This window comes from Galeopterus variegatus, unplaced genomic scaffold (genome assembly GCF_000696425.1).
Source record: "Galeopterus variegatus unplaced genomic scaffold, G_variegatus-3.0.2 Scaffold12323, whole genome shotgun sequence".
Lineage (NCBI taxonomy): Eukaryota > Metazoa > Chordata > Mammalia > Dermoptera > Cynocephalidae > Galeopterus > Galeopterus variegatus.
In genome coordinates this window covers 25,667-44,206 of record NW_007738434.1, presented here as the reverse complement: position 1 = coordinate 44,206, position 18,540 = coordinate 25,667, and the positions used below count along the sequence as shown (strand labels likewise).

General features: G+C 46.3%; 1 protein-coding gene across 1 annotated transcript in view; it reads left to right on the top strand.

The window, feature by feature from the left end:
• Positions 1-5,372: 5,372 nt before the first annotated feature.
• The window catches only part of LOC103611054 (disco-interacting protein 2 homolog C-like), a gene marked incomplete at its 3' end in the record, with an annotated part of 38,826 nt that continues 25,658 nt past the window's right edge, over positions 5,373-18,540 (top strand). Inside the window, exons 1-5 of the mRNA XM_008595090.1 lie at positions 5,373-5,507; positions 8,125-8,261; positions 9,807-10,142; positions 16,186-16,434; positions 17,819-17,899. Coding sequence (XP_008593312.1) covers positions 5,414-5,507; positions 8,125-8,261; positions 9,807-10,142; positions 16,186-16,434; positions 17,819-17,899 — 897 coding nt within the window. The remainder of the gene's footprint in view (positions 5,508-8,124; positions 8,262-9,806; positions 10,143-16,185; positions 16,435-17,818; positions 17,900-18,540) is intronic.

The following is an 18,540-nucleotide window of genomic DNA, read 5'->3' as shown; positions in this document are numbered from 1 at the left end:
TTATGCTGAGGTTCCATGGAGCGAACAGCTGTGTAGAAATGTGATCTGGTCACAGACAGTGAGGAGACCCAGCAGGATCTGTTCAGATTCTTCTTGGCCTCTGTAGAATTCATTCCTCCTGGTATGGGGCAGGACTTCTCTGGAACGAGGGTCTTCAAGGGAGAAGGGAGAGAGTGACCTTTCTAGGTTTCATGCTTTGCTTTGTGGGAGAGGTGTTNCAGCCCACCTGAGGCAGCAGGTGGAGTCTTGGGCAGCAGCCCAGGGCATGTCCACAGTGATACTCCATGAGGCAGAGAAGGAGCCCAGTCCATTCCCTCAGGACAAGCTCTGGGTGTGGAGCAGGTGCAGGAAACCTGCCTCCGGCCAGACTTCCCCGAGCAGCACAAGGCTTCAAATCATTACGTGCCGAGCTGTGGAAGGGCAGGGACCGACCAGGACACAGACAGACACAGAGTAGTACACATCTCTCAACAGCACTGCAGCCCACGTGCACAGCCTCAGGGAGCAGCCACTGGGATGTGGGCCACTGTGGGTCACTGCAGCCCTCCTCAGAACCGCTCCTCCCCAGAGCCTCCCCCTCTTTCTCAACCCAACCCTCCCAAGACCCCCGCATCCCTCTACTCCCTGGATTGGTTGTGACCGTCTTCTCAGATGTGCCAGTTTTCTGGTTCAAGAACAAATTGAGGGACAGAAAAGGATGAAAAGGTATAGTTTTCGTGTTCTAGGTTGAATGACAAATAGTGTAAGAAAATTAAAAATAGCTGTGAGTGAATCTTCCTGTGTCAGTGGCTTTCCTCAGTCCACTGTCAAGACAGTGGTCTCTTTAATTTTTATGCATACGATGCACATTTAAACTGTGGAATGCTGGCGAGTGTACGAAAGGATGATTTTTATAACTGGCTATTGCACTTAGGCTCTCTAATTGCCTGGAGGTGAACTGGGTGCCAGCAACACTGCTTCAGTGGCAAGTATCTTCAGGACAGAGTCTTTTCTTTCATTGTCCNCGGTCCTCACATTTTCTTTACTGTTTATAGTTTTTAAAGAAAAACGCCAAGTGTTTGGCTGCAGCGCTGTCCTGTTCTGTTACAGAGGAGGGCCCGCAGAAGACGAGTCACCCCTCGTTTGAACAGGATCGGGGTTGCTGTCTAAGCCTTCATGGCCTGCATTGTAGTCATCTTTTGGGGATGGCTTGCTCTGCGCTGGTGGTGAGCAGAGACAGCACCTCCCACAGACAACTCATGCAGCTCATCACTGCTTGGCTTGCAGTCCCTTGATTAAAAGGTGATACTCAGTTGTTATCCATGGTTGTCAGCAAATGTGAAATTACAGATGCATTGCTCATTTCCTAAGACTTCTGCCCCTTCCAGGACATGTCACCCTTTGTGACACTCTTCTGCAAAAATGTATATAAATCAGCAAAACCAGGGTAGTTCCAGGAGAGCTGTCCAGGCGGCCGGTGGGCAGTGGTCTCAGCTTCCAGCAGGGCTGTGTGTGAACAGCAAGTCCCCACATTCACCTTCTTGGGCTGCATAGGACCAGGTCCTTCCAGAGCTCCAGGCCTGTTGGGGAGGTGCCAGGTGGTCTCAGCTTCCAGCAGGGCTGTGTGTGAACAGCAAGTCCCCACATTCACCTTCTTGGGTTGCATAGGACCAGGTCCTTCCAGAGCTCCAGGCCTGTTGGGGAGGTGCCAATGGCCCTGGCTGTTAGGTGTCTCAGTGCCACTCCCCTTATAAGCTACACAGATGAGTGTTCCACTCACACAGGATCAGTGAGGCCCCGAGAGCTGGCAGCAGGACCCTGGGGGTGAGGGTGGGGGTCAGGCTGGCATCCAGGCTTCTGTGTTGTGCCCTCCTGCTGGGCTGTGGCGCTCCTGGGGGCAGGTCATCACATTACCAAGCCCCTCGGGGGCTCCCCAGAGAGGCCATTCTCCAAAAATGACCAGTATTCATAGTAGGATGTCTGAGATTTTTTAAGAATATGCGTGGACAACTTGAAGGAACAGGGCAGGAGATGTAGCAGTCTTCACATGTGTTTGTCTTCATGTGTATCTGCCTTTTTGCATATGTGCCCGTTTTTGTACATGCCTGCATCCATGTGTGCCCACCTTCGTGTGTGTCTGTCTTCATGTATGTGTACCCATCTTCATGCACACCCGCCTCCAGTGTGCCTGTCTTCATTATGTGTGCCCATTTCCATGTGTGCCCATGTTGACATGTGCCTGTCTTCATGTATGCCTGTCTCCATGCATGCCTGTACTCACACATGCCTGTCTGTGTGCGTGTCTGTTCATGTGTCTGTCTTCATGCATGTCCATCTTCATGTATGTGTGCCATCTTCTTGCACATAGATCACACTGTGCTGTAGTGACTTGTGCCCTGGCTCCCTGTGTAATCATAGTCTTACCCAGGCATTTGAAGTGTCTTCTCTTTAAAGCTGTCACCGTACCATTATACCTTATATGCTTCCTTTTCCCTCAAGAGTAACTGCAGAATAGAAAAATATTGGGAAATATGGATTCCTGAAGCCTAAACTCATCAGGAGAATTACAAAAAAGAGCAAACTGCAAAATGAAAACCAGAACACTATTTTCTGGACCCAACTGTTTCCATCTCCAGAATGTAGGTGATAGAACTGATTTTGTTAAAAGCTACATTGTAATAATGTTTTTTGTCCTTTTTACTGCTTTAATACTGTGGTACTATTTTAATACCTTGATGTTTTAGCAGTGAAAAGGTAACAGTTATATAAAACAGCAATTAATACAGCAGTTCTGAAGGATAATAAAGACACCCCTTATCGCCATGGTCATTTTCCACCTGTTGCCCAGGAGTTCGTGGGCTCCTGTTTCTGCCTTTTGCAAATCTGCAAGGAAAATAACCAAGGGCTAAGTTTTCTCTGACTAGCAAGGGAGTGCATTAAATATAAATGTATAGTGGTAAGTTAAATTAATACAGGGTTAGTGTTGCTAGTTTACATTTTAAATGAGTATGTCCAGTCTCCCATGACTATAATTTTATAAACATAATTTAAAATTTCCTATAATAAGCACAGTTTATAAAGGTAAGGTATTTATTACATTTACAAGTCCTGCTTCTCAATTATTGTTAAACATAGAAAAGAAGAAACTGTCACGAAGACAACAGACTGAAAGAACTTTTTCCTCCTGGATTCCCGGTCACAGAGCTTCTTAGTTTCCCCAAATGCATGTTCTGAGCCTCCCCACGCTTGGGTGGCCATGGCTAGTCCAGCATTTGGCTTTCATGAAGGTTTTAAAATAAACATAGGGGTACTTTTATTACTACGGTTGTGCATTAGTTTCCCAGGCTGTCATGACAAGAACACAGACTGAGTGGCTTTATACAACAGAAATTTGTCCTCTCTCATTTTGAAGGCTGAAGTCCAAAATAAAGTTGTTGGCAGCGTTGGCTCTTCTGGAGGCTCCGTGGAGCGTCTGCTCCAGCCTCCGGTTCCTTGACTTATAGGTGGGTCCCTGCCATCTCTGCCTCTGTCATCACATGATACTCTGTGTCTATGTCTCTTTCCTCTTCTTATGAAGACACCAGTAATTGGATCTTGAGTTCACCCAATCCAATGTGACCTTACCGTAACTTGATTATGTCTGCAAGGACCCTGTTTCCAATAGGGTCACAGTTATAGGTGCTAAGGGTTATCTTCCGAGGGGGATGCAGTTCAACCCACAGCAGATACTGAGGCTTATAATTTCTGACTTTCACATTGAATTTTTGTGGAGGACTGTAATAGTAGGATCAGGAGATGGCAGTAGGACCAGAGAACCCCTCTGTTTTTCATTTCAAAGTTTTGACTTGTTGGGGTCTTTGGGGAAAAAAAAGCCAGGAGAATGATGTGCATTCCAGTATTTTGAGCTCATCATGATGAGGTAGTTTCATGTGGCTTTTATTATTTGGACAAACTTTTATATCTGGGTAGCTCTACCCTTTTTGATTCTAACAGAATAATTCCATTTCCAGACTACTTTATGCTTTTTTAAAAATAGACCAGTTACTCGATTCAAATGAGATTTCCTTTGGCAAATTTTAACTTTTATGCTGCCACATTTATGGCTTTGGATTCATTATAAACCTTCATAATATTTTAAAGTTAAACAGCGAGCTTATATTTATAGTTCAACTTTTAGATCTTAAAACTTCATTGAAGATGTATGTATGGAAAATTATAGAAAAAAATGTGGTATTTACCTAAATTGGGGTGTCTCACTTAGCTACATGTTGAAGAATCTTTAGTTTTCTGGATAAAACCCATGATCTTGGAATATTTTAATCTGTTTATTCACTAATACAGTCAACAGGTATTTATTGCTCAACAGTATTCCAGGGTTAGGATACAACAGTGAACAGAACCAAAACTGCTCTCAGAAGGGCAGGTTCTGACAGAGGAGGCCTTACACGTCTAGTCAGATGGTCTGAGCTGGGAGGGGGCAGGGGGTGTTCTCATGAGGTGTGGAGGAGACCCGCATTTGAGCCAACCCTGAGACAATGGGGCAGAGAGTCCTGTGGACATGGGTGGAAGAATGTTGTGGCCAGGTGGGGCCGAGCCAGCGCGAAGGCCTGTGAGACAATGGGGCAGAGAGTCCTGTGGACATGGGTGGAAGAATGTTGTGGCCAGGTGGGGCTGAGCCAGCGCGAAGGCCTGAGGCGGCAGTGATCTGGGATGTTCCAGGAAGGGGCGCCAGACCACGGAGCTGTGGGCAGCTGGGAGGTGCAGATCATGAATGCAGCAGTATTTTGAAAACTGTACTTTATCTAAAATCCATATCTCCTGACCCACAAAGCACTTTACAGCATGTCTGTCCAAGTAGTTTCCTTTAAACTTGGCAGCCAGAGCATCCTAGCATAAATCTTATTGTAGATTCTTATATTTAAAATTAAGCATAAGCCTAGACAGTATGCATCTGGATTGAGGCTTTCACTGGTATTACCTATATTCTTAGAAATGTTGCCCTCTCTTCTCAGCCATTTGCAAAACTGGAAAACCAGACCTTGCAGAGAGCAGGAGTGGGGGCGGGGGGATTGATCGATCGATCAATCAATCAGTCTGTGGTAGGCATACTTGAGCAGGAGGGGCAGGACGTCAGGGGAGTCCTGTCTCCATGGTTCTGAGGTGTTTTTTAAAACATCCTGGGAACTCAGAGGTAGAATTAGTAGCTTGTCACTAACAGTTCATAAACAGAGAAAAGGATCCTCCTTCACACAGGACCTAGGGACGACCAGCCCTGTGTCAAGGAGGTGCCAGCACCAGGTGGCTGCCCATTGTGTGCATGTGCACTGTCACGTGGGGGTACGGTGGCTTGTGTGCTTACATGCAGTCAGGTAGACTCTGCTGTTGCAGGCCCACAGATGACAGCAACCAGCCCCCGGGCCGGGGCGTGCTCTCCATGCATGGGCTGACCTACGGTGTCATCCGCGTGGACTCGGAGGAGAAGCTCTCAGTGCTGACGGTACAGGACGTCGGCCTCGTGATGCCTGGAGGTGAGTGTGGCATGGGTGGCACACGCTGTGGGATTTAAAGTCGACCCCAACCTTGGCCTCACGGATCAGTCGATTGTGAGGTACGTCGTGGCGTGTGCCACAGCCTTCCTCCCCCTGCACATCACCGAGTCCTCTGCAGTGAGCTCCCAGCTGCTGCTTGACATCCAGTCTCCTGAAGTCCTCACTGGGCATTGTAGGTGGTGCTTACTCTCCTGACTAAAGAAAACCCAAAATGTTCAAGCAGCTGGGGAAGGGCATCTTGCACACGGGGACCCTCTTCCCTGGCAGGCATCGGGGTGGCTCTGTGCTCCTTGCAGCTGCCCAGGCGGCTCCAGTCTGTCATCCTAATGCATCAGCCAAAGCCCAGCCTTCCCCAAGGCTCTAAGGCTTTCAGCAAATGTGTATGAAAACCAAGGAATGCCAATCTGTATAATTAGGGAAACTTGTTTTTTAGCAGTAAAATCCTTTTTTTTAAAGTCACAAAACCATTTCCACAAACACATTGTGACAGCTGTGGTGTTGTCAAAGGTCCCCCTTGCCATCTGTATAATTAGGGAAACTTGTTTTTTAGCAGTAAAATCCTTTTTTTTAAAGTCACAAAATCATTTCCACAAACACATTGTGACAGCTGTGGTGTTGTCAAAGGTCCCCCTTGCAACACCCCACCCAGGGCACCAGGCACCTACAGGGCGCACGAGCAGGACTCCCACCCACCTTGTCTGCAGATGCGTTACCAGGTTCCTGTCTCACAGACCTCACCTGCCAGCACTAGGCTTTTTGCTCTCTGGACCCCAAATTGGAGTCAGGTCTCCCTTCTCAGCTGGAGTCCCGACCTGGAATCTGAATCTCCTCTGGGAACCCCTCTGTGCTCTGCGGTGTGGTCTCGCCCATGTGGCAGGATGGTCACTTCCACATGTGAACCACATGGTTACTGTATCAGCACAAGGATTGAGCTAGGTTACTACAGGTTGCTGTGGGATCTTAGCAGGGATCCATATGCTGGCGGGTAGGAGGCTGTGCTGCTTCATGTCCCATAAGGTAAGCTTCTCGCTGTCCCTGTCCATAGTGAGGTGACCTGGCTGGGCTTCTCCAGAGATCATCTTGCCTTTCCGCTTGCCCTGTTTGGGGCATAAAAGAAGCAAAGCCAGACCTCAGCATTCCTAATCCCAAGTGCCTTTTAATTCTAGTGTACTCCAACGTGAAGAGCGTGTCTCTTCCTTCTTTGACCCCTGGAGATGCTCTCTTTGGTGTCCCAGCAGCTTAGCTTATGCCTTGTCACTCCAGATTTTCTGTGCCCCAGGCCCATAGCAGCCTTCCCAGTGTTAGCAAGGACTCCACTCCATTTCTTTCTTAATTAAGAAATCTAATTCTCAAATAAATCACAGACCCCCACAGTGGAAGCTTCAAAAGATTCAGAAGGTTACACAACGAAAAAGCTTCTTGCTGACCACTGGGGGCAACCACTTTCAGAAGTGCTATGGGACTGTAAAAAGACATGCACACATATGCACATGCTCACACGCTCACAACATGTGCCTGTCGTCTTCCTTGGGCTCTTGGTTTTTTCATGTTTTGTATCTTTAGTTCACCTGTTAGCACATAAAGAGCTTACTCTCCTTTGTCAGGTGGTTAGTGTTACATTGTTTGGATACATAGTATCTGTTTAAACCCTCCCCATCTGGGCCAGTCCCACTTTCTGCTGCTGCAGTCTGTGCTCCAGTCTGCACAGGTATGGGGAGTGTCTGATGAAAGAAGTTCTAGAAATGGGATTTCTGTTTGAGAGGGAACTTGCCCATATAATTTTGATGATGCCGAGTCATCCTCAGAGAGGCCAAGAGGCCTCACACTCCTGCTGTGGGGTGACAGTTCCTCTTCTCTCCCTTTCCCCAGCGCATTATGACTTCAATTTTTACCAATCAGTTGGGTGAAGAATGTTTCACTGTAGTTTTAATGTGAATTTTCTTACTTTGAGTGAGTTTAACCATCCATGTGTTTCCTCTGGTTCCATTTCTCGGACACCTTAGCTCCAGCCCAGGTGCTGGAGGTGTCAGCGCACACCAACTGGGAAACACCAGGCCTCTGTTCCCTGATCGGACCGTGGTTTGCAGTGGTGGCACGTGTTGCACATCCATGAGTTTGTGGCACAGATGAGTGAGAATTTAGCATCAATGAATTATGCGCCGAAGCATTAAGTGATATACTCTCTGAAGGACTCACTTTAACAGGGAATTTGAGATCAAAGATTAAGATACCCATAGGACACTGGAGGCTTAAATACCACTTTCAGTTTAGAGACTCTTTGAGAGACTTTAACGTGGGTATCCCGTGTGTCTTAATCCGCACAGTCTGGGTTCTGTCTCGGAAGCCGTGCCCACTCTGCTGCTGACACGTGCGGCAAGTGACCTTCCCTTTATTCTGAGCATCATCCTCATATCTAAGTGGTAGACGGTGCTATTCCCCCTAATACAGTGTACACATTAAAGTTAACATGATTGAAATTACTAGTTGATTTCACACTGTGAAATCTGACATTCTGAGTACCTGGCTGACTGTTACACTTGTGGTTTGTTCCAGATACAAGTTCTGTTCATGGTGTGCTTTCCTGTTTTGTTTTTAGCCATCATGTGTTCCGTGAAGCCAGATGGGATCCCCCAGCTGTGCAGAACAGACGAAATCGGGGAGCTGTGTGTGTGCGCAGTTGCGACGGGCACATCATATTATGGCCTCTCGGGCATGACCAAGAACACCTTTGAGGTAGGCTGAGGGACGCCCCCGCCGCGAGCTGTCTGTGGTTCCATCTTCAGTCAGACATTGCCAGGTGCATAGTAATAGACATGAGATATAAGTTGGTAATTTTCAAGTAAAATATTCATATGGACTGAAATGGTTGCACTTCCTCCTTCCATTTTTTATTTATTGTTTTTGATCAATTTGGTTTATCAGCATCATTCTGACTTTATAACCAGTGTCAAAAAAGAATGAGCACAGTTTCTTTTAGACAGGCTTTTTTTATTTAACTGTTCTCATCTTGCCTGTTTAGTAGAAGTGCCAGCTGACAGGTGGCTGACAGACAAACGTGCACATGTGTGTGCAGAAACAGCCCTGTTTATCAGCATCATTCTGACTTTATAACCAGTGTCAAAAAAGAATGAGCACAGTTTCTTTTAAACAGGCTTTTTTTATTTAACTGTTCTCATCTTGCCTGTTTAGTAGAAGTGCCAGCTGACAGGTGGCTGACAGACAAACATGTGCACATGTGTGTGCAGAAACAGCCCTACTTGGGGAAGCCACTGGCCACCCCTTTACCGCCTTTCAGCCTAAAGCTGGACTTGGCGGAATGTGAACCTCTGAGAACTTGACAGACATGTATGTTAAAAAATGACTTAGATGGCATGAGCAAGTGTGCGTGTGTGGTGTGTATATGTGGTGTGTGCACTTGTGTGGCAAGTGTGTGGTGTAATGTGTGTGTGCAGTGTGGCATATGAGTGTGCAGTGTGCACACGCTGCTGTGTGGTGAGCAGAGACAAAGGGGTTAAGCTCACGAGCTCAGGTGCTCAGTGCTCCATCTCGGTGTTCTCAGAACATTCATCCTTTAACCAAGTGATGCCTGGCCCTAGGTGTACCGTAATATTTAATTTATGTGCAAGAAAATACAAATTGAAGATATGTTCTTCAAACATTTGGAACTTTCGTGGTGCCTGTCCAGAATGGTATTGTTAAATGTGAACGCAGCTTTCTAAACTATTCCTTGAAACTGGAGCTAGATACAAGTCTAAATAAAAACCCCAGTGCCTTTTTTATGTGGTTCGTCTGCAGGTTGGAGGTAAGGAGGGTAGAATTTGAGCCCATTTGATTTGCTTCCCCTGTTTTTCCTTTCAGCATAGTTCCAATTAGGAAAAACAATGCTTTAATGAATAGAGCTTAGTTACTTTACAACGAACATCTGTTGTTTATATAATATACCTTGATTCTCCATTTATCACCCTTACGCTGTAGTTTTATAAACAGACGGTTGATTGATGTTACTGTCATGGTTTCTGAGTATTCCTGTTGAGAGATTTGGAGCTCATGACTGGAGGTGCAGGAGCAGGTGCATTTCTGCGGGGAGTAGGGGGCGCTTTTCTGCGTTTGAGGACTGTCTGCTAATGGCAGTCACTGTGACCCCGCTTCTCTGGCAGGGTTGCTGGGGGTCAGAGGCAAAGCTCGAGGAAAGCAGGCTCAGTGGCTCTGAGGACAAGTGGTAAAGATTGAAGCCGCCAACCACATGAGGGTGGCCTGATGAAAGCTTTGTTCCCCCAGGTGTTTCCCATGACCAGCTCAGGGGCTCCGATCAGCGAGTACCCGTTCATCAGGACAGGCTTGCTGGGGTTCGTTGGTCCTGGGGGGCTCGTCTTCGTGGTGGGCAAGATGGACGGCCTCATGGTGGTCAGCGGGCGCAGGCATAATGCTGACGACATCGTGGCCACGGCCCTGGCTGTGGAACCCATGAAATTCGTCTACAGAGGAAGGTCAGTCACACTCGTCTGCAAATTAAGTGCATGTTCTTCCATTATAAAGGACTTAAAATGGACATACATTCTTTACATTTATTGTGACTCAGTTTCCTCTTCTGTACAATTGAAGCATCTGGACTCGGTGAGCTCTGAGATTTCATCTAGTTCTGAACGTCAAAGATTTTACTGGAATTTCCTGAGCCCCATATGTATATTTTAATTAACTTCCCCTCTAAGTCAAACAGATGTATCCACTCAAAAAACTTATTTTTAGTACATAACTGCACAAAAGAAAGCCAAATAACTATTCATCGTGGTGCAGATCAGAAAGGCCCAAGGGTAACCGTCTCATCACGGGCTTGCGTGGGAGGCAGGTGTTCTTTCACCTCCTGGCTCTGCCGTGGTTTTCTCTCTCCTCCTCCTTCCCCACCTCGCCTGGCACACAGCAAAGCTCACTAGATACTCGGTAAATTAGTTCCTGGCTCTGCCGTGGTTTTCTCTCTCCTCCTCCTTCCCCACCTCGCCTGGCACACAGCAAAACTCACTAGATACTTGGTAAATCAGTCTGGCCTTTGCAGGGCACAACACCACTAAGGGTCACAGTCCCCTGATGTACAGAGTGAGAGTGATACATCCACACAGATTTCACCTGGCTCAGTTAGGAATCAAAACTAATAACACAGGGAGAAGCACTTTGGAGTGCGTGAAAAATTCTATAAACTCACTTGTGACGTTGCTATGGTAGTAAACATTTGTCTCGTGCCTTGCATTTTGGGAGCACACTATTGTCCGTTACCTGACATGACCCTCCTGGAAACTACATCAGTCATTCTCTTTAAGGTGCGCACAGTTATCAATGGAAGGAATTTATTGCGAAGACTCACCAGAGTGTGAGGTAGGAGTGGTGCTGCCGCTGTCATCACAGGGCTCCCAGGGCCTCAGCGGTGACCATAACCAGTGCTCGCTGGGTGGTGGTGACAGTACGTGGCCCTGCGTGGACTAACCACTGTCCTCATATGTACTGACTCGTTGCATTCTCCTGGAACCCTGTGAAGTGTGTGCTCTTGTCTTCATCTTACAAACAAGGAAGACGAGCCTGAGAGGTCCAGGATTTACCCAGGGTTAGATAGCAGATGTGGTGGAGATGGATCCAGACCCAGATGGCACAGTCTGGGTCCCTAAGTGCTGTCATGCATACCCCAGCCCATTTTTTCTTTACCCTGGCTTGGTTCCATTTGTTACCTTCTAGTAGAGATCGGCAGTGCCGGGCAGACTTTTGTAGCAAGGCAGCCTGGGCTTGTTGGCGTTTCTTCACTGGGCTCTTCTGTGGGTGTAGCACACGTGGTGGTAAACACGTAGACCAATGCAGAACATCCCATCTGGAGCCTCTCCAGGCGTGAAGGTGCTGGGGTCTTAGAGACATGCCTGTGCCTCTCCAGCAGGTGGGTGTGTGGGTGAGCTGGAGTGCCTGAGCTCCCCTGGCTTCAAGATCAGGGGCTGCTGCTTGCAGGAGAAACGTCACCCAAGCACAGACCAGGCGCAGAACTTGAATTTAGGACTCCCTACTCCACACCCCTTGCTTTTATCCTGCACATAGAAAGTCGTGATGTTTTCTGCTTTGTAGGCACATCAGACGTACATCATCATTGTTCCTTCGTTTCTGGCCTACTTCTGTCTTTTTAAGTTTTTTCTTATGTTCTAGACTCTCTCAAGTGGTATTCTTCCATTTCCTTTTTCCTCTCACCTTCATTTCACTGTCTAAATCCCTGGTCTATGTGATTGCTGTAGGAGGAGGTAGAGTTGCAGCTGGCCAAAGCGCCCATTTCTTTGAATTTCGTGGGTACGTTGCTCCCCTGGTGAGCCGCTACACAGAGCATTGCCCCTCAGTGAACATGGCAAACACACGACAAAGAGCCCCCTTTGTCCCTTATTTTCCCAGAACATAGGTAACATTGGAAATGATACAATAGCAGTTCTCTATCCAGGCATATTCGTTTCTGTAGAATTAAAATTTATCAGGGGCCGGCCCAGTGGCGCACTGCTACAGTGCGCCGCTTGGGAGCGTGGCGGCGCTCCCGCCGAGGGTTCGGATCCCACATACAGACCGGCCACTCACTGGCTGAGCGAGGTGCGGGCGCAACACCGAGGGTTGCGATCCCGTTGCCGGTCCCGGTCCGGTATGGGCGCGACACTGAGGGTTGCGATCCGTTGCCGGACACGAAAAAAGACAAAAAGGAAAAAAAAAAAAAAAAGAAAGAAAATTTATCACAGTGTCAGGACTCACCAGCTGTCCTCAGTGTAAAGCAGAAGTGACTGGACCTCCCTCTGCACTACTTGAGAAGACTCATTATCAGGACTCTGGACCCAGCTTCCAGGGGGCCCAGGTGCTCAGGAGTCTGTGAAGGCAGGATTCAGGACAAATGTTTACAGTGGGGAGGATCATTTGCAAATGCAAGATATGCTTCCATAGCTACAGGGGACAGCTCACCTGCCAAATGTCAGAAACCCAGTAACAGAGGAGAACCCAGCCAAGAGGGACAGCTAACACCACCCACATGGTTAGGTCCAGGCACTTGAAGGCTGTATGCATTAGAGATTAGGCTGGGAAAGGGTGGTCCTTTTTACTGTTAATACTGTGACTTTCTAAATGAAATTTTTATGTGATTCATAACTTGCTTGTTTGTTTGTGGGTTTTTTTGGTGGCTGGCTGGTACAGAGATCTGAACCCGTGACTTTGGCGCTATAACATCACCCTCTAACCAGCCAGTCCCCCAACTGATAACTTGAAAGAAAGAAAGAAGAAATTTTAAAATATATATATGTATATATACTTGGTGTCCCATCTGTTTTTAAGTTGACAGGTATTTAATTCTGTCTTTATTTTAACAAATATTAAGTGGCAGCTGAGCTGAAGACTGGTTAGCTTCCCATAGACTCTTCCAGCTCTGCAGGTGGCCTGAAATTCCCCTTAGAGGACATCGCCCTGAGGCCTCTGTCTCCATACATGCAGAGAGGGAGTTGGACTAGACCATCTCAAAGGCCCCTTTAGAGTGAACATTTAAAATGACTCTGTACAAGTGCCCATCACTGGCAGCCAGAGCAAACATTTACTGAGTTCATTTATGTGTAAGGGGAGTAAGATGCTTGAAACAGAGCCACTAAATCTTAGATGACTTATAAAAACCGAATTGCCTTGTTTACTGGATGAATTCGTATTTACTCAATTAACAACAGTGTGTATGGTGAGGTTATCTGAATGGAGCCCATCATTTGAGCTGGCAACAATATTATAAAAGTTATTAAAATGACCCACAAGAGTAGCCAGAGGAGACAGTGTGAGAAGTGGCTGCAGAAATTAAACTTCTGTCTTATCCCCCTCAGGAATTTGTCAAGCATTGTGTGGTAGGAATTCAGTAGTACTAGAGATAAGCTGCCAATTTTCAGATATGTAAATCTATAAATGGAAGCAGGAAAACAGAGAATAAATGTGAACTCAGATACATAGGTTGTGGGACACATTTCAGTTGATATTTTCAAATTGTGATGTGGTGATTTACTCTAGGGGTGCTTTGCACGTGCCCACCTCACTTCAGCAGGTAGAGATGGTCGGTTCTTGGTAAGAGCAGATTTTGTAAATGAGGTGCAGCCCGAAGGCCTCCTGTTTCTAGCAGTGATCAGGGCACACAAGTTCCTGAGTCTACATGGAGACAGACATGTGAGAACACAAGCAGAAATAAGCCTTAGTGAGGGAGGACTCAACCCAGTTATAGAAAAGCACAGAACAGGGCACTGTGAAACCTGATTTCCACCCAGAATATGGCTTTCTACTCTAGTCTGAATTCTTAAAAAAATTATGGAGAAGGCTTTAAGCCAGTTTAACCAGCTTCCAATTTGTCTTCTGAAGGAACCATCTTTCCCAGCCCTTAATCACCAAGAAAATGTTAAGATACTTCAACAGACATAAAGATAGAAAATGAATGGATAATAAGAAAGGATGCAGACTCCGAAGTGTTTAATCATCTCGCAGAAGCAGTGAATTCACACGCCTGTACTGCAGCAGCAGATCCTTACGTTCCAGCATGCAACACACTACCAAATTTTCTTCTTGTTAAACGCGAAAATACTATTCCTCTTTCGTACTTAATTTATTAAGAACTAAGAAGAGAAATTTAGCCTGCCCACAACTGCCACATGTGAAAATTGACAAATGATTTAGCTGAGCACATACCGCATATTCTTACTACTTCACAGAATCCAGCGTCACAGCTCCTACAGGTGCCTAAAACCAGAGACGCCAGCAGGCAGGTGCTGGAAATGTGTGTCCTGTGCAGATGTCCTCCAGACTTCAGTCCTGCCCTGAAGTGCTCTGCCCTCTTCTGCATAGCTAAGCAGAATACTTTATGGAAAACCAAATCCAGTGTGGGCGGCCCACATACCTGCAGAGAACGGGCAGCCCTGTTCTCACTCAGACGTGCGTTGTCCTTGCAGGTGTGCACCGGGAAGCCAGACAACAGGCCCACCCCAAGCCTTGTTCTGTGCTATGGCACCTCGACCTGCACCTTAAAACCTGGTCTTTTTTTGTTACATGATCAATTTGCTTAAGTACAGACACACAGCTCTTCATGCACAGTAAATGATGCAACATGTACGGTGATTTATAAACATGTAGCTTGACCTTAACCAGAAGTTTAAAAAGAAGTTTGCTTAGCAGTGGCCTTCACCTTACATTTTACAAAGTAAGGAGCAAACAGAACTTGTTAATGTCAGCTTTGTTATTTTACAGGGCAGCTTTCCTGGTAAACATTCTTTCAGCCCTCTTCCCCCTTCCCTCCCTCTCCTCCTCCTCCTCCCTCACACTCACATGCACACATGTAAACACAGTGTGAACACATGTAAATACAGCACACACATTTATACATGCACACATGTTAATCCATGCACACACATAAACAGCATGCACACCCATGCACACATGTAAACACACACATATAAACACACTCAAACACGAACTCACTTTCATACACACACGCATATAAACCCACATGCACACACTCATACATACACTCACATGTACTCACACTTATACCTACACTCACACATAAAGTCACATGCACGCGCGTGCACATGCACACACACTCGCACAATGGGACATTCTCCTAGAACTTCTAACCTTTTCCTATTAAATGTGTGTATCTTGGTTTACACATACAGGGGAACTTCAGAAAGTTCTTGGAAAAATAGAACTGAAAGATTATGCAGGTCTTTTCATGAACTCTTTGAAGTACCCTCATGCATGTCTGATAAAAAGAACATGGTGGCAGCGTTGTAAGGAGCCTGGAGGATACTAGGGTTTCTAGCAGTCAGAAATTTTGGAAGAGTTTCTGTAGTTCTTTAAGAAACTTCTTGGGCCGGCCCGGTGGCGCACTCGGTAGAGTGCGGCGCTTGGGAGCGCGGCGGCGCTCCCGCCGAGGGTTCGGATCCCATATAGAGACCGGTCCGCTCACTGGTTGAGTGCCATGCGGGCGCGACTCCGAGGGTTGCGATCCCATTGCCGGTCGTGGTACGGGTGCGACACTGAGGGTTGCGATCCTGTTACCAGTCACGAAAAAAGACAAAAGGGAACAAAAGAAAGAAACTTCTTCCTTTCCTAAAAAGAAGAAAAAAGCTATGTGAAGAGAGTATCTGCTTTTCTCTGATGTTTTCATCAACTGGGGAAAGAGCATTGTTAGGTGAGTCAGTGACAGTGGAGAGAATCAGAATTTGATTTTTGGCAGCCTGTGGTTCATTCTTCCACACCTCACTAGGGGCCTCACGGAACCTTTCAGTCAGTAAAATGTACAGATAAGTGATTCTGTGCCTCGTCCCTTCAGCACTAAATCTGTACTGAGAGGTGTTTGTTAAGAATGGACCGTATTTTGTTGAGGGTCAGCTCTCACGATGTGCACTAGCAGCAGAGGGCAGAGCAGACGCATCCAGAAGTTCCCAAAACTTAGCACCGAACTGAATCACATTTTTAATCCCTTCTCTGTCTTATGTGTTGGTTTCTATCACCACCACTGTGGTCGCCACATCCTGGGCTCATGCTAGCTGGGAAACAACAGACGTGGACAGGGACATTGTATGTGATGATGACATCATTTCTGTGCTTGTGTTTTGCCATCGTGATCATTGTAGAGATTTCTTAGAAACCTGTGCTCATGAGACTTACTCAGAGCAAGATCTTTCAGAGGGTTCTTCCAGAGCAAGCTCTCTGCAAGGTGGGGAGTCACGTCTCAGGGCATTGCAGTCTGAACTCCTCACGTGTGTGCCTCTGCTTCCTTCCAGAAATAGGCCCCGCCTCTGTGATGGTGGGGAACCTGGTGTCTGGAAAGAGGATTGCCCAGGCCAGTGGCAGAGACCTGGGTCAGATAGAAGACAATGACCAGGCGCGGAAGGTGAGTGCCACAGTCAGACCCCACGCATGTCTCTTGTCACCACGGAGTTGGGCAAAGGGCTGCATCGCAGCGACTGTCCCCCTCATCCCCTGTGCCAATTCAATATCCACTACCAATCTTCTGCATCTTTGGGGATCCTCCCTGCCCTCTTGATCCTGCAAGAAATACTCACTTAATTTTATAAAGAAAAGGTGTTTGTTAGGAGATTTGCTGTTTTAGCAATTGTCAGAGTGGCATAGAAATGGGTGAGTGATGTCAGACCCCATGACTGCAGGACGGAGGCAAGTATCTGGAAGTCTGTGTCCCATCCTGGTGTCCCCTGGATGCTTGTTCCTACTTACCCCCCAGGCCTGATTTGCAGCCCACACTGCCTCACAGAGACCTTGCTACAGGCCCCCAGTCCTTGGTCTTTGGAACAGAAGAAAACATCAGCTCAAAACCCAGGTTTGGAGCTGTAAGGGAAATCTGTGAGCCCCATTCTTCCATAAGCATCACACAATCTGTCCTGTGTGTCCGTGCGTACCCATGATTACCTTTCAGCCTTGAGAAGGCTCAGGGATCACCAAGGGGGGCACTTTTCCCCCGGCCAAACGGCAGTCCATTCTGTATGGCCTATTGAAAAATGTGACAAAATCAACCATTTAAAATATTGCCAATTTGGTGACATACAGTAATATGTTAACTGACAGTACTTGATCACCAAGCCCACCCACGTAGTATATTCTTATTAGTAAAGGGGTTGAGGGTTTCATACCCTGACATGAAATAGGACCATCATTTTCACCACAGACTGAGGCAGTACCATGCAAAAAGTCTGGGTAACTTGCAGTGTGATTTAATGACATCACGAATTGCCATTCTAAAAACATAAATTTAGGGCCCTGGGTAACTTGCAGTGTGATTTAATGACATCACGAATTGCCATTCTAAAAACATAAATTTAATAGAGCCCCCCCCCCTTTTTTTTTAAACTGGATCTGATTTTCTCATTGCCATCCACAGAAGTCAACACTGCATCTCCTGGGAAGCCCCAGGAGAAAGGATGTCCTATACCACTGCTCCTACCCATCAGGGAAATAGTTCTCCCGTCCTTGGGCAACTTTCAGAAAACTTCCCTAACCAGGGGTTCAGCACCAATGCCTTGATTTGTGGATCTAAGTTAGGTGCAGTGAGTTCTAAGTCACTGCAGGAGGAAACTACAAAGCACTTGCTTGTTCCATCTGATATGTTTGTCAGGGATTCTCCTAAAAATGAGTGTTCTCGTTTTTCTGTGGAGAAGCGTGCTGTTTTACAACACCCAGAAGCACGCAGACAAACATGTCGATTTAAATACTGAGACTGCCTCGCCCGGCGGTGGCCTGACCATGCCTGTGCTCTCTCCCAGTTCCTGTTCCTCTCGGAGGTCTTGCAGTGGAGAGCACAGACCACCCCTGACCACGTCCTCTACACGCTGCTTAACTGTCGGGTGAGTCCTCCAGCCTGCGGGCTCCACACAGGCCCCAGGAAGCACTCACACTTCATTATAATATTCCTGACTCAGTCCTTTCACTCCAGACTTATTTGAATTCCATTTATTTACTTATTTCTGCTATTTTAAGTAATGAGACTTTTTCACTTAAGTGTTGCTTTTAAGAATAACAGTCTGTGCATCTATGTATGCCTATTTCTGTATGTAGATATTTTAACAACCATGTTTGCAATGAGTGATTCATGATATCTACAACAGAGAACAATTGCAAATCTATGAGATGTTTGTTTTTATTTTGATTACTTTTAAACTACTTTTTAATAAGTAATTATGTGTTAATTACATACTTTTATAAGTATGATTAAGTGGAAATTTTTACATTTCACATTAGGAAACCAACCTTATGAAATATTGTTTCATACTAGTACTTAGAAGTAAGGCCATACATATACAAGCAAAGATTATTAACAATCAGAACTAAATGCAAAAGCTTTAACGAGCTTGTTAACTTTTCTTTTGGCTATGCAAGTAAATAGATTTCGATCTTCTTCACAAGCATAGCCACTTGCAACTCTTTAAAAAGTTATGGCTGAGATTTGCTAAATATCAAAATCTTAGTACCTCTTGCCATTTGAAAC